Source organism: Nymphalis io, chromosome 14, assembly GCF_905147045.1.
Source record: "Nymphalis io chromosome 14, ilAglIoxx1.1, whole genome shotgun sequence".
Classification (NCBI taxonomy): domain Eukaryota; kingdom Metazoa; phylum Arthropoda; class Insecta; order Lepidoptera; family Nymphalidae; genus Nymphalis; species Nymphalis io.
In genome coordinates this window covers 12,021,403-12,037,295 of record NC_065901.1, presented here as the reverse complement: position 1 = coordinate 12,037,295, position 15,893 = coordinate 12,021,403, and the positions used below count along the sequence as shown (strand labels likewise).

General features: G+C 37.5%; 1 protein-coding gene across 1 annotated transcript in view; it reads right to left on the bottom strand.

Moving 5' to 3' along the window:
* The window catches only part of LOC126773204 (phosphatidylinositol 3-kinase catalytic subunit type 3), a 29,637-nt gene that overhangs the window by 4,915 nt on the left and 8,829 nt on the right, over positions 1-15,893 (bottom strand). Inside the window, exons 4-16 of the mRNA XM_050493940.1 lie at positions 14,489-14,626; positions 13,157-13,279; positions 12,346-12,441; positions 8,316-8,491; positions 7,774-7,841; positions 7,476-7,581; positions 6,635-6,741; positions 5,800-5,907; positions 4,525-4,633; positions 3,866-4,053; positions 3,001-3,221; positions 1,207-1,379; positions 433-885 (exon numbers count right to left, since the gene is read on the bottom strand). Coding sequence (XP_050349897.1) covers positions 433-885; positions 1,207-1,379; positions 3,001-3,221; positions 3,866-4,053; positions 4,525-4,633; positions 5,800-5,907; positions 6,635-6,741; positions 7,476-7,581; positions 7,774-7,841; positions 8,316-8,491; positions 12,346-12,441; positions 13,157-13,279; positions 14,489-14,626 — 2,066 coding nt within the window. The remainder of the gene's footprint in view (positions 1-432; positions 886-1,206; positions 1,380-3,000; positions 3,222-3,865; positions 4,054-4,524; positions 4,634-5,799; positions 5,908-6,634; positions 6,742-7,475; positions 7,582-7,773; positions 7,842-8,315; positions 8,492-12,345; positions 12,442-13,156; positions 13,280-14,488; positions 14,627-15,893) is intronic.

Here is a 15,893-nt window from a genome sequence, read left to right as displayed (position 1 = left end):
ATTCAATGTCAGAGTTACTTTGGCATTTATAATATTAGTAATAGTGTATTTCAAATTTTTATAAAAGTCAAAATAATTTTTATTCAAGTAGTCTTATAAGCGCTTTTGAATTGTCATGGTATGTCATTTAATAAAATCTAAAGCTACTGTGAGTACGGAATGTAGATTCGATCGAAAAGAACAAGCAGGATTAGCCGGAACTAGTTTACACCTTTTTAACGATTGTATTATATTAGTATGTTAATTTGCAAATAAATATTCTTAAATAAAATAAAATTTCACATTTTAGATTCCATGATATTGGCAGAGAATTGATGTTAGTTATGATTTTAATTTAATTACACTACCAATAGCCGTGGACCAAAGTGAACAAACCATCAGGTGATTCGTTTGTTTGTTTGCTTTCTTATTATAAATAGAAAAAAAACTGACCTGCGCAGATGCAGGAAAGCCGTGTAGCAGAGCTTGCGGAACTCGTGGTAGAGCTCGGAGTGGACTCCCCCCATGGCCTCCACCATCTCCTTGCTGAGCTTCATCGGCGGCGGCAGAGGCTTGGGGTCGCGGCCCAGGATGTAGCCGAAGTCGATGTGGAACAGCGCCCCCCCGCGCGTCAGCAGCAGGTTGTCGAGGTGGCGGTCGCCGACGCCCAGCAGGTACGTGATGACGCAGTAGCCGGCGCAGCTGCGGATGTACGTGTCCATGGTGTCGGGCTTGATGCCGTACGGGGCGGCCGGCGCGCCCGCGTGCTTGCGCAGGAAGTTCTGGATGCTGCCCTCCGCCGCCAGCGCCTCCGCCACCGTCACCGACTCCACGAACTGCAGGAAGCCGTGCCGCGAGCTGGTGGCCAGCACCTTGTACGGCGTCAGCTTCAGGTCCAGGTTCTCCCTGCGGTGCCACGAAAACTTGGCTTAAATGACGAGTCGAACTCTTACTCTACCCAACAAACGACTATCTGCAATTTATAGTATAGATATATACTATGCAAGTGCTACTGTACTATGCGCTCCATACAGTTCTCAACTGATACGTCTTCATTTATAATACAACACTATTCTACAACTACTTGTATACTTCAATTTGACTTCCAAAATTTCAATAAAAACTTCCAAAGTTTAAAACGCCATTATTTAACGAATACATAATGAATACTACGGAATATTTTATCTCGATCAATGCAGTCATGTCAACTCGAGGTCATCGACCTACCTCCTCAGCAACTTGTCCATGAGCGTAATCATCTGCAAAATGAGCTGGTCCTGTCGCAGGTCATCTCCATGTTTGAAGATGGCCTCGTATTCGGAGCCCTCGCTCGTGAGGAACGTCAGCTTGCACGGCATTAGAGCTGATTTGAAAAGACTCGCCTTCTTAGCGACTATTCCCTGTAAATATCATTAAGATGGTATGTTTTATGGGGAATTATTTATACAGGGTTACAGGGTAATATGTCACGATCCTTTTAAAGGGTTATAGTTCAGGACAATAGCTATCAAATGACCCCCAAAATGCTTATGCAAAAGTGTATCGTTTTCGAGTTATTAATTTTTTAATATTTTTTTTATTTAAAGGATGTTTAAGATTCTAAAATTCAATAAAAAAAAAATCAACGTATTTTCCCTATTTTTTTTTGTATTTCTTGCTAGGGTGGGTAGACAGCAATTATCGTAATAGATGGATTGGCAGAGGAGGACCAATCCCATGGCCAGCGAGAAGTCCAGATTTGACTCCGATGGACTATTATGTCTGGGGGCATATGAAAAGCCTGGTTTATGATGTTTCACCAGTACAAACAATTGAAGAACTCAAAACAAGAATAATGAATGCTGCAAATTCTATTCGACATAGCTTGAGTAGTGTTGTAGTAAAAAGTGAATTAAGAAAAAGAATGCGTATTTGTATACGAAATAGGGGATCTCATTTTGAACACGAATTATGAATAATAAACAGTGTAATTTCGAAAGTATGGAGTAACTAAAAAGATTAAGTATTTTGTTTTTGATTTAAATTCAAAATTGCAATGACAGCTCTGGTTTATCTCTCCTTTTTTACCTATTACCCCTATTAAAAATAATCTTTAACTACTTTGCATTGAGGTCCTTTTGTCTTTGTACAGTAACAGTAACAGCCTGTTAATGTCCCACTGCTGGGCTAAGGCCTCTTCTCCCTTTTGAGGAGAAGGTTTGGAGCTTATTCCACCACGCGGCTCCAATGCGGGTTGGTAGAATACACATGTGGCAGAATTTCAATGAAATTAGACACATGCAGGTTTCCTCACGATGTTTTCCTTCACCGTTAAGCACGAGATGAATTATAAACACAAATTAAGCACATGAAAATTCAGTGGTGCTTGCCCGGGTTTGAACCCACGATCATCGGTTAAGATTCACGCGTTCTTACCACTAGGCCATCTCGGCTTCTTTTGTCTTTGATCCAGATTTAATTTCTTAACAATAGCATTTCTTAGAATTTCCTACCTGGTCTCTTTGTTATCTAATTTTCTCCTGAGTTTATGATTGTTACTGTACTTTTTATGTACCGATGGATAGCTAAGGAAACGCAGATATTTTTAAAATGATCCGCACGATAAGAGCCATAGTGATTTTTACAAAAAAATTGCGAGTAACTTAAAGAATCAAAATTAAAAATCGAAAAGTTGTACAGTTTTGGATCTGTAATTTAAAAATGCTTGAAGATTGTTTTTGTTTTATAACTGGTTATTATTAACTAGGATGTACCCTAGCAAGAAATACAAAAAAAAAATAGGGAAAATACGTTGATTTTTTTTTTATTGAATTTTAGAATCTTAAACATCCTTTAAATAAAAAAAATATTAAAAAATTAATAACTCGAAAACGATACACTTTTGCATAAGCATTTTGGGGGTCATTTGATAGCTATTGTCCTGAACTATAACCCTTTAAAAGGATCGTGACATATTACCCTGTAACCCTGTATACGAATATATATGTAGAGAGACTATAAGGAATTCTATATATGACCTACTTTAATGTTAACATTCGGGTCGAGTGGGAAGGGCATTGGCTCGAAGTTCGTGAAGTTGAATTTGAAGGCGTCGGGGTCCGACAGCAGCTGCTGCAGCCGCTCGGCCTTCTTGTTCCTGTTGCCGCTTTCTCTCGCCACCGTCTTCACGAGCTTCACCAGCTTGTCGATAAACACCTGCTGACGCGCTAGGAACGACCGGGTGCGCTGGTGGTCAGCGTTACCTACAAATTTATATTACTGTAGATGTGGTACTTGAGCCAAGGTGGTGCGAGAGTGTGCGCATGACGGGATGTGCGGGTGTGTACCTGTGGCGAGGCGGTGCGAGTGTGCGAGTGTGTACCTGTGGCGAGGCGGTGCGAGTGTGCGGGTGTGTACCTGTGGCGAGGCGGTGCGAGTGTGCGGGTGTGTACCTGTGGCGAGGCGGTGCGAGTGTGCGGGTGTGTACCTGTGGCGAGGCGGTGCGAGTGTGCGGGTGTGTACCTGTGGCGAGGCGGTGCGAGTGTGCGGGTGTGTACCTGTGGCGAGGCGGTGCGAGTGTGCGGGTGTGTACCTGTGGCGAGGCGGTGCGAGTGTGCGGGTGTGTACCTGTGGCGAGGCGGTGCGAGTGTGCGGGTGTGTACCTGTGGCGAGGCGGTGCGAGTGTGCGGGTGTGTACCTGTGGCGAGGCGGTGCGAGTGTGCGGGTGTGTACCTGTGGCGAGGCGGTGCGAGTGTGCGGGTGTGTACCTGTGGCGAGGCGGTGCGAGTGTGCGGGTGTGTACCTGTGGCGAGGCGGTGCGAGTGTGCGGGTGTGTACCTGTGGCGAGGCGGTGCGAGTGTGCGGGTGTGTACCTGTGGCGAGGCGGTGCGAGTGTGCGGGTGTGTACCTGTGGCGAGGCGGTGCGAGAGTGTGCGCATGACGGCGAGGTACATGCGTCGCGCGGCGAGGTCGCCCCCCCGGCCGGCCACCTCGTCCTCGCACTCAATGAGCAGGTACCAGTACAGGTAGTTGGCCACCACACTGTTGCTGCGCGCGCGACGCACGAGGAACCCGGCCAGGCTCGGCTCCTCAGACCTGCGGGACGGTTCACTATTGACACTCTTCCGATAACACCTACGCCGGTATTCTATTTTTTCCCGAAGCGACAACAGATCATTAAATCTTGACCACAACGTTCATTAAATTAATGATTCCATCAATCATTAATAACTGCTTCCGTATAAGTCAATCGGTCCGGAAAAGAATTTATTTTTGTAATAACAATATCTAAATTCTCAATAGGATAAAGAAATATCTAGGCGGCGATCATTTAATTCCCACAGACATACATATCTTATGAGCTCACCAATTGTATAACAACATTTTACATGCAAAGTTTTAAAATTTAGCACCAGAAGTGGTTTAAGTCGACTCACTTTACTGACTATGCAATTGAGTAACCGGAGTTGACTAACTGCAAAATGTTGCCAGTTTGATTTATACTTTAAAATAAAGATAGAAGCGCCATCTGTCGAATTGAATTGTAACATGAAATGAGAATATTACCCGTGTTCGTCGTTATCACCGATGGTGCTGTCGGCACTGACCGGTTCCTCCACAGCTTCAGCAGAATGTCGGCTTGTAGACGATGACGTCATTTCGCTCGTTGTCAACACTGCAACAGGTGACGTTATTGACACACGTCAAACAACGAATGTAACGGAACCTTGCAGTAAATAGAGTTGCCTATATTATCATTCCCTTCAAAGAAGAAGCTAAAAAAACATACAAACATACATTTATATGACGGCGCAGCGGAATCCGTCTCGAAAAAAATATGTTTTAATCAAATTGTTTTTTTTTTTATAGAATAGGAAGGTGGACGAGCATATGGGCCGCGTCACGGCCATCGTCTGGGTAGGTACCACCCACTCATCAGATATTCTACCGCAAAACAGCAGTACTTAGTATTGTTGTGTTCCGGTTTGAAGAATGAGTGAGCCAGTGTAATTACTAATCTTAGTTCCTAGGGTTGGTGGCGTATTGGCTATGTAAGCGACGGTTGACATTTCTTACAATGCCATTGTCTATGGGCGTTGGTGACCACTTACCATCAGGTGGCCCATATGCTTGTCCGCCTTCCTATTCTATAAAAAAAAATACAAAATGAAATATAAGTGGTATTAGTGGTATACTGGTGGTAGAGCTTTGTGCAAGCTCGTCTGGGTAGGTACCACCCACTCATCAGATATTATACAGCAAAACAGCAGTACTTATTATTGTTGTGTTCCGGTTTCAAGGGTGAGTGAGCCAGTGTAATTACAGGTACAAGGGACATAAAATCTTAGTTCTCAAGGTTGGTGGCGCATTGGCTATGTAAGCGATGGTTGACATTTCTTACAATGCCAATGTCTAAGGGCGTTTGGTGACCACTTACCATCAGGTGGCCCATATGCTCGTCCGTCTTCCTATTTTATAAAAAAAAAAAAAAAAATTATGAACAACAAACAATTCTTGAGTAATATATCTTTTTTATAACACCAAACTACTCTTACTACTTAATTACTTATGTATCCATTTTAATGCTACACTCAAAGTTCCGACAACAATTTCGCCGACAGTTAAAACGTCATCTTTTCGCGAATTCATAATGAATACCATAGATTATTCTAGACCAATGATATCGCGACCTTTCAATGTCAAAATTGTTTACTTGTCTTTACTCCTGTTATTGGACTATGCTACACGGAGGCGGCACAGTTTCCTGGGTAGCATCACTGTTTATTTCACCAAGTTACGAACTCACTAATGTTGAGATGTGACACAGGGTGCCGTACTCACTGGACGCGGAGAGGAGACTGGCCTGGCTGCCTCTTTGGCCGCTCTGCATCAACTTCCCGTCCGAATCGGTATACGCGGGCACCTCCTTACCGCATATTTTTGCATACTCTGAACACAAAACATTATAAAAATGTTTTAGGAAATATTATTAGTATGTATAATATAAACAAATCAAATAATTCTTTATTCGGTTTTGATTCGTCATGTTATAGTATTGAAATAGATGCAAAGAAACACCGGTTCGGAATGTAGATTCTACTGAGAAAAATCTGCAAAATATTCAGTAGTTACTTGAGCATGTCCTGCTGCTTGGAAATCAACAAATTAACTAAACGCTTTTTTATCTTTTAAATAATAATAATAATATAATAATAATAATATCCTGGGACATTTTTTACACACGGCCATCTGATCCCAAACTAAGCTTGTACAGAGCTTGTGCTATGGGAACCAGACAACTGATATACTACACATACTATTTTTCTTTTGTAAATACATACTTATATAGATAACTACACCCAGACTCAGGACAAACATACATCATGCACGTTCATGCACACAAATATCTGTCCTGGGTGGGAATCGAACACAACCTTCGGCGTGAAAAGCAAGCATCCATCGACCACGCCAACCGGCTCGTCAAAATTATGTTAAGTAATATGCCTTATTTATCAAAGTTTCTGACATGAGTTTAATTTCTATTCCCTAACTATTTTTAACGTTGCCTATTAAATTTACGAATAGCCAGTACAAATGGTTCAATTTTCTTTCTTTCTTTATAATTCAAGCCCAAATAAAAAATCTTTCGCAATCATAGCATTGGTGAGAAACATACCCTCGTGTATCTCTTTGTAGTCCTCGTACTTCAAAGCCTGCACCAATTGTAGGAGGTAAAGTAGTAGATCTTCATCGGGCGCTTGTTTCAACCTCGATATTGCATATCTGTAACAAGTAACCTGTAAATGTCACACTTAGGTCTCCACTCCTACCGAGGGAGAAGGAGGGAGAAGATATTGAAGTTTATTCCACCACGCTGCTCCAAAACGGATCGATGCAAAATGTTCTGATAGAATTTTTATTGATACGTTTCTTCCTGATATTTTCAATCACAATTTTTAATTATAAAAACATATTAATCACATGAAATGCAGTGGTGCCTAATTAAGCAGCCCCGGATACCTAGGCCTACAAAGTACTCAATAACAAAGTGCCTTGGATCTCTAAATCCGGGTCTGTAACCAAATCTGCCATACCAGACTTACAAAAAAAAAAACGCAGCAGAATATTAGTTACAAAAATCGATCTTTATCTACAATGTGATCTTTATTACTATATATAATATTTACTGGTGGTAGGGCTTTGTGCGAGCTCGTCTGGGTAGGTACCACCCACTCATCAGATTTTCTACCGCAAAACAGCAGTACTTGGTATTGTTGTGTTCCGGTTTGAAGGGTGAGTGAGCCAGTGTAATTACAGGCACAAGGGACATAAAATCTTAGTTCCCAAGGTTGATGGCGCATTGGCGATGTAAGCGATGGTTAACATTTCTTACAATGCCAATGTCTATGGGTGTTGGTGACCACTTACCATCAGGTGGTCCATATGATCGTCCGCCAACCTATACTAGAAAAAAAAATCTTACCAGATGTATTTGCTAAATCGTTTCATCTACTTACTTTCTGACAGCCGGATGCGTGAACTTCGGTGTCAGTAGCTCTAAGGCATCTTCGACATCCATCGGCGCCCATTGCTTCATCATAGACAACGCTTGTCTAACTTCACCTGTAATGGAAATGTCATTATTATTCCGTTTCATTAGTATCGTAAGTATAATAAGGTAATCTATGAGAATTAAAATATGTATAATATATATAATAAATAATAAGGGCCAATGGTGGTGCCTTATCTTTGTTTCGATTTGTGATCTGCAATGAACGTTTGATTATTATAATATAAATATGATCTATTAATTACCTGGTCGATTCCAATTAACGCACGCCAGGAACTTGGTAAGCGCTCGACGGTGTGATGATAAATAGAATCTGAAAATAATACCATTCGTATCGTGAATATCAATTGTTCCCTCTTATTTATACAGATTCATTTGAAGACTATCAAAAATAAGTTAAAGTTATAAAATTATGAAAAATTTTGTAAGCTACTAGAAGACATCTCGAAAATAAAGCGAGGTTTGGGGGCGTGGCTCATTTTAGAATGTGTCCAACTCTCTTTTTTCAAATATGTCAGATATTTATTATGCCAATTTTTTGTTTACGTTTTTGACACAATGGTATTATTATTTAACACACGATACGATAAGACAAATGCACTTATGCGTGCGATTTATTCGTATATTTCTACAATTACTCACGGAACTTCTATACTTTTTGGTGTTTTTTGCAACCAAATTTGTCAATCGATAACGATTACTCGTGTTGGCCCATAAGTCTGGTGTTGAGAAAGTTCACGGACGACGGTGGAGTTAGTATGAGACCGTCGGGACGGCATTTCGGTACCGGTACTTCCAGAGCAGGTCCTGGTCGTCGGCGGACAGCGCGGAGAGCACGGCGGGCGCGGCCAGCAGCGCGGCGAGCTGGTCGCGCTCGGCCGCCGACGGCTTGGCGTCGCGGCCCGGCACGGCGCAGCGCAGCGAGCGCGCCAGCCGGTGCTGCTTCGACTCCACCAGGTTCTCCTGCGACGACGTCGGCAATGTGGGACACGGTAAGGGAACGTAACTAAGGCCTAATCTCGGTGGTAGGGTTTGTGTGAGCCCGTCTGGGTAGGTACCGCCCGCTCATTATATATTCTGCCGCTAAGCAGCAATACATAGTAACAACTTCGTTCCCAAGGTTGGTGACGATTGGCGATGTAAGGAATGGTTAATATTTCTTACATCGCCAATGTCTATGGACGGCGGTGACCAATTAACATCAGGTGGTCCATTTGCCCTACTAATACCATAAAAAAACTAATACAGTGGGTCTATTGACTCTCCATAAAAAATATCTATCTATCCTTAGCTTCTATGACAGATCTATGACAGATTTAGTAATTTAACTGGAATCTTAATGGTAATTGGACAGTCACGGCCAATAACGTAATGGACGCCTCAATAACAAAATTGAACGATCACACCATTACTAAACTACAGATATACGTCAATCATTTATCACTCAATCGTTTCTTTGACGCGTTCCTTCTACTAGAATAGTAAAAATTACTTAGGATTTTTTTTTTTTTAAAATAGCATTTATTTCATGACAAAAAAATGATTAGTTTTCAATTTTGTATGATTTATTGAACATCACTATTCACATAAAAGACATTGTATCTTGTAAACTCAATTAGTACTTACACAATTATTATTATTACAAAAGATAACTATGTCAAATTTTTTTTTTATTATTTTCAATTACTTTGATTTAGTTATTGTAGTAATACCTAAAGGCTTGTTAATTTTCGTCATCGCTCATGAATTTATTTCTTAAATATTTTCGAAACAATATCATCAATCTTTAAACGTATATATTTTTTATATTTTTTACAAGAAACACATTAACCCAATATTAAAATGTAAATAAAAAAAAGGCTCTTGTCGACAAGCAAAGTGACATCCGGTATTAATATTACTCTTACTTTAGAATTATTTAAATTAGATTTATAAATTTCAAATATAATTTTTACAATTTAAGAGTTGTACATTATATACACAAGTATACATTCTTTCCCACGGTACGATTATATAAAAAAATTGGAGCAATTTATTTTTAATTAATAAATTTTAGACTTTTTAATTAAAGTTATTATAGCGCAAGAATGATCTTCAATTTGTTTTCATTGACAAATCTTACGCGAACGATTTATTTAATAATAAAGTTATGTCAATGAAATAATGACAATAGGCATGATGACTGATTTTGAAATAACCTTCTATAATGAAGGTGACATGTCTACTATTACTGAAAATAATTTTATTTCAGTAATAAACTAACTGTTTACGCAAATAATTGCATTTTCGTTTACCTATTTTGAATTTCGCTCGAAAACACCCGCAGGTGTCATGGCGCCTGCACGTGACGTCACGCCTCAATAAACGACAGTAAATGTTGTATTATGTCTACACTCAACGAAGAAAGGCAGAAAATATTGCGTATTTCCTAAGGTTAAAAATGAATTCCAAAGTTTACAAGTGGTGTGCGGTCCCTCTGTGTAAAAATACATTCGAATGCCAATCATATCGAAGAACAATCTACAGAAGCAGAACGACTATATATAAGCAACGAAAGATGATGGTTCTTGAAAAATGTGAAAAGCAATTAAAAGAAAGTATGAGATTCATAAAGATTTATTATATATTTAGATTTATAGAAGTATTCGTAAATATGTAAATTCGCAAATTCAGTACTTGTGGAGCTAAATGAAATATTGTCTTAAAAGTTCTTACTGGTAAAAATATCTGGCTCTTCATATGCAAGTATCGAAGCGATTACTATATAGCTAACATAAAAAAACCTGTGACAACACTAAAAATAAATAAAAATGTACTTACAAGAAAGTTTTCACATTTCGAAATTCAGATGAGCAAAAGTCTTTATTTGATGAAAGAAAATCTCCTAACATCAACAAATCCTGGATCATTGATAGATCTTGGATGTTTTATTTCCTTTACAAAAACGCGAATAATCAACGACTCAACTAATTAAATGATGCAAAATAATTTTGAAACGCGTAAACACAACAACTGTTCAAGAGAAACGGTTATAGATACAGAGGCGTGACGTCATTCGCTCTAATTGGTGTTTTAAATAAAATGGCCGATTGCAGAATTTTCTACTTTTATTTTATTAAAAATCTTATTAATCTCAATGTGTATTAAAATGGGATCATTTTTTAGAATCCTTATAAAATAGTTTCTTCTCAAAAATCATTTATTTTTTAATTCTTTAATACTGTCATCGTGCCTATTACATGCACCTGACCTTAATTGTTTACGCGTGTTATTAAAAATTACTTAAGTTAAGAGTGTTTGGAAATATTTATTTCTTATTAATTTTTAATAATTTTGTTCACGACGCCATTATTAGTTATTATTTACCCAAAACTGTCTCTTCTACATTCGCCTACTTGAATTAAGTATATTTTTTATTTCTAAGTAAATAATATACGCATATTTTTTTTTACAAAATTATGGAATACAAAAGCTCCCATCATTAGCTAATTATTGCGTGCGCCGTCCGCGATGAAATATTGCTCACAAACAAATATATAAATAATTTATACATATGTTTATATACATGTGTTTGTGTTGCACAAATTGCACTAATTACGATTGAAGGCTATCTAACTTCCAAACAATTTGATAAGTATATAATATAATTAATTTAAATAATACTTAAGAATCTTCGAGCATCTTTAAATAAAGCTTACATCATATCAGAGATGTGGCCGCCATATTTAAAATTGTTTAACATTTATAAACGCGATAAGATTAAAATATTTAACGTTTCAGTATAAAAGCTCTTGGAAATCAAATAAATGTTCCCATTGTTAGACATTGGGCAGATGTTCTCGTTTTAAATCTATTAGATAAGAAGCATTAATAATAATTATATTAATAATTGTTTCATATGACACACAGAATTCATAATTACTTTAAAATTTTTAACATTCCGCCTTATATTCATTTATTAAATAAGGAAGAATGTTTAAAAATAATATATTAGTTTTTTTTTTTTTTTGCAATTAAATTTTATCTGTAATTTATTGTCAAATATATTCTCGCCATCTTGTTGATAGTTACTTATTTAAATTCAATTTATAAAATGTATGCATATGTCTACCTATATTGTAATGTTTCATTATTTTTATTACTGTGTGATATGTATTATAGTTTTGTATAGTAGTTATTGACATGTGTTTGAAGGCCAAACACCTTAGTTCCCAAGGTTGTTGGCGCATTGGCGCTAATGTTTATGGGCGGTAGGGTACTCGCTAACAGGTGGCTGATTGGGCAGCCAGTCTCTCTGGTTTATACCAAAAAATACCATAAATGTATAACAGGTTGCTAAGAGCCATATCGTATATTTGCTTACAAAATAATAACGATGCAATGTGAATGTCCCACAGCTGGGCTAAAGGCCTCCTCTCCTCTTTTTGAGGAGAAGGTTTGGAGCTTATTCCACCACGCTGCTCCAATGCGGGTTGGTGGAATACACATGTGGCAGAATTTCAGTGAAATAAGACACATGCAGGTTTCCTCACGATGTTTTCCTTCACCGTAAAGCACGAGATGAATTATAATCACAAATTAAGCACATGAAAATTCAGTGCACATTCAACGCACGTTTGATATTACCAATTATTATGTATTTAGATAATATTTGAGATTAACAGGCTTAACTAATACAACGATACTTAGTATTGCTGTTTGGCGGTAGGCACCTACCACCAATACTCTATTATTTCAATAATGACCATCGTCGAATTTCGACCACCAAGCGAACACCGGTTAATAAAACAACGTCGAATGGCACAGATAAAACATACCTGCAGTATCTCGTAGTCGGGCACGGTGACAATTTCAGCTTGTGCTCTGAACTGATACATTTCGTCACCGTCTTGTTCGTAGTACACAACGGCGTGCTGTGGACGAGATACATCATTAGTTTTACGTATAAATCGTTAGCTATAATATTACGTAACAGACAATTAAATGTTTTGAGTAATTATGCACCATAATGCAATCTGTATAAAAAATGTTTTTGAATGCATTACTTGCATAATGATAAAACGTGATTCAAGGAAACCCGTTTTTGATAATTTATAATCTTCATTAATGTTCTCTGTTCGGTCGCGGTGGCAATTTTCAAGGGTAACCATTTGCACGGGACATGTTATTCTGCGTGTATGCGAAACCTCAAGTGCACTCTATTCCTTCACTTTTATCATGATAGAATGGTATAGGAGTAGAACGGCAAACAAGATACAAGCGGTGAGAACCGTACCTGATTACTTGTGATAGAAATCTTTACTTTCCGAGGCGAGAGTTATCCAAATACTAAACTCCTGATAATTTCTTGAATTATTAATATCATTTAGTTTTTTTTTGTTTATATATTTTATCTTGGAAGCGTAATGGTTATATATCGCAATAAAACTGAGAAAGATAAATTGCTAGCTATTCTAATCGACTTTTTTCCACCCAAAGATCCCGAATTTTCTTGTAAATTTATATACCTAAAATCGGTTCTGAGGTTTAATAGTGATTAGGGTTCAACCGACGGAAGAATTTGTCTGTCGGTTCTTACGCTTACCTGATATTATCCGGACAGTTTATACAGTACAAACATAGACTTACATTAATGCCATCTATTTGAACCGTCGGAAATTCAATCATCAAATACATGTAGTTCGAGTTCCGCTTCTCCTTCTCGTTGATCATTTCTATTTCACGAAACGTCAGTCTGTCTAACCAGTCCACCTGAAAGCATTTATTATTCTTTTTTTTAAATTAAAAATAGACTAAAAAGTATACTGGCAAATTAGTTACCTAATGATAAGTCACCACCGTCCATAGACATTGCTCTGTAAGAAAGATTAACCATTTCTAACATCCCCAATGCGCCACAGTCATATTGGTGTTTGGCGTTAGATAATGTGATGCGAGGGTGCATGTACCAAGGTGGGCTTGCACAAAGCCCTACCAAGAAGTAAATTTCTACAATACTTAAATATTATTATCATATTAAGGATGTATATTCACATAGTCACTAAAAAAGTTTACTGGTGGTAGGTCTCTGTGCAAGCTCGTCTGGGTAGGTAACATCATATATCCTACCGCAAAACAGCAGTACTTGGTATTGTTGTGTTCCGTTTTGAAGAGTGTAATTACAGGTACAAGGGACATAACATCTTAGTTCCCAAGGTTAGTGGCACATTGGCGATGTAAGCGATGGCTAACATTTCTCACAATGCCAATGTCTATAGGCGTTGGTGACTACATACTCTCAGTTGGCCCATATCTCGTTCACCTACCTATTTTATACAAATATATCACTAGAAAAATATAGATACTGGGCTTGTTAAACGTGTGTTTAATATTTTATATTCGTAGGTATTTTATGGCGGGTATTCGTATTATTGAATAGTAATTAAAATAAAAAATTGGTGCCATATTATAAAATTTGTGATCTCTTCTACAACATTCGGATGTAAGACGTGACATTGAGAAAACTTTAAGGTTCTGCAAAACACTTGTGTTCAATTTATTTCGTGTTACAGTATTGCTGTTTGGCGATAAAATTTTTTTATTAAAACTCTGCTAACTGTAAGTACTTGAACTGCCTCTGATTAAATTTCAACTTGTCATTAAAAATCATATCATAAGTAAAGTCTATGCACTCCGTATCAATATCAATATTATCGGATATATAAAAAATAACATGGAAACATTTTCTGGATCTCGTGTAGAATATAACTAAATGTATTTAATTTATACGACGTATCTTTTGTTGATTTTTTTAAATGTTTCATATTCGAGTGCGTTTTTATCGGCAGTTATTTCTGCCGAACCATTTTTATATCGGGAGACTTAATTTAACAGTATTCGTAAAAGTATATTGGAATAATTTGATTTTATTGATAAGTTATAAAAATGTCTTATAGTTTAATTACTAATAATTTGACTTACCTTCGGAATATGTCCGTTACGATGTTTCTTGGCTAATTTAGCCAATCTCTGCATTTGTTCCTTCCCGCGGTCCGGCGCCTTCCCTGGCGTCCTCTCGCTTCCCTCCATACCGGGCCACACGCGGAGATCGAACATACCCTTTTCAAACACACAACGTATCTTTTGCACAAACGAACACCACTTTTTATAAACACGCAACGAACTGGTCGAATTACCCATTTTTTTTTAATTTACGCTAATGAATTAAAATGAAAGAGTATTTATTGTTTTTATTTCTATAAAACAGTTTCGAATAGTGTATTGACATTCTGTTACGACTGCAAATATATTTAACATAGATGCGAGAATTAATATTCTTTAATAATATAGACGATTAGTTAACACTTGACTGTAGCAAGGTTGAAAGAGCACTGATCGTTTAAATCGTACATTCCAGTTTCTCTTGATAAACATCGTCGAAGGAAATACAAGTATGTAGTTATAAATTGACAATATATGACAAGGCGAGTTAGTCATATTTTATAAACAAAAAATTATTACTGTAAAAATATATTTGATTATTTATTATATAAAAAACCAATTTATTATTTTGGATTTATGTTTTGAGAACATTGATAGTGTCATATAGATAAAAAGTTTTTTTTAATAAACCAGCTTTTATTTATGAACTTATGGCACATTCTGATATCATGATACCATGTTCTCGCAATGCCATTATTAGAAGTCGCTGGAGGAAGATCACAAAAGCCGCAAGACCGACAAGAGTGCGATATTCTAAAACGTTAACAATTGATTACGATTACTTGGCGTGGTTGGTAGATGCTTGCCTTACACACCGAAGGTTCGATTCCCACCCAGGACAGATATTTGTGTGCATGAACATGTCTGTTAGTCCTGAGTCTGGGTGTAATTATCTATAAAAGTATGTGTTTACAAAAGAAAAAAATAGTATATGTAGTATATCAGTTGTCTGGTTTCCATAGTACAAGCCCTGTACAAGCATAATTTGGGGTCAGATGGCCGTGTGTGAAAAAATGTCCCAGGACATTATTATTACATATATACATATGATCTATGTACATGAAGTTAAATCAAATTTAAAAAAATATAGTGGTTACACATTTTTAAAATGCAACAATGTTGATGAAAATACTATAATCATCTAAAAGGCCTCTCTTGGTAAGGATTTGTAGTTTATCTAAATAGGTCAGACCTCACAGTATATAGTGGATATAAAGGGCGTGTTCACTCGCTCGCTAATTAACGTTCGCAACGTAATGGATATAATTTACTATTTATGGAAAATGTAGTTCATTGATATTCGCACCAATTTCCTGCTCGTCCAAGATAAGTCTAATATAATCGAAGGCTCTGCTGAGTTACGGATGTATTATCTAATCGACGT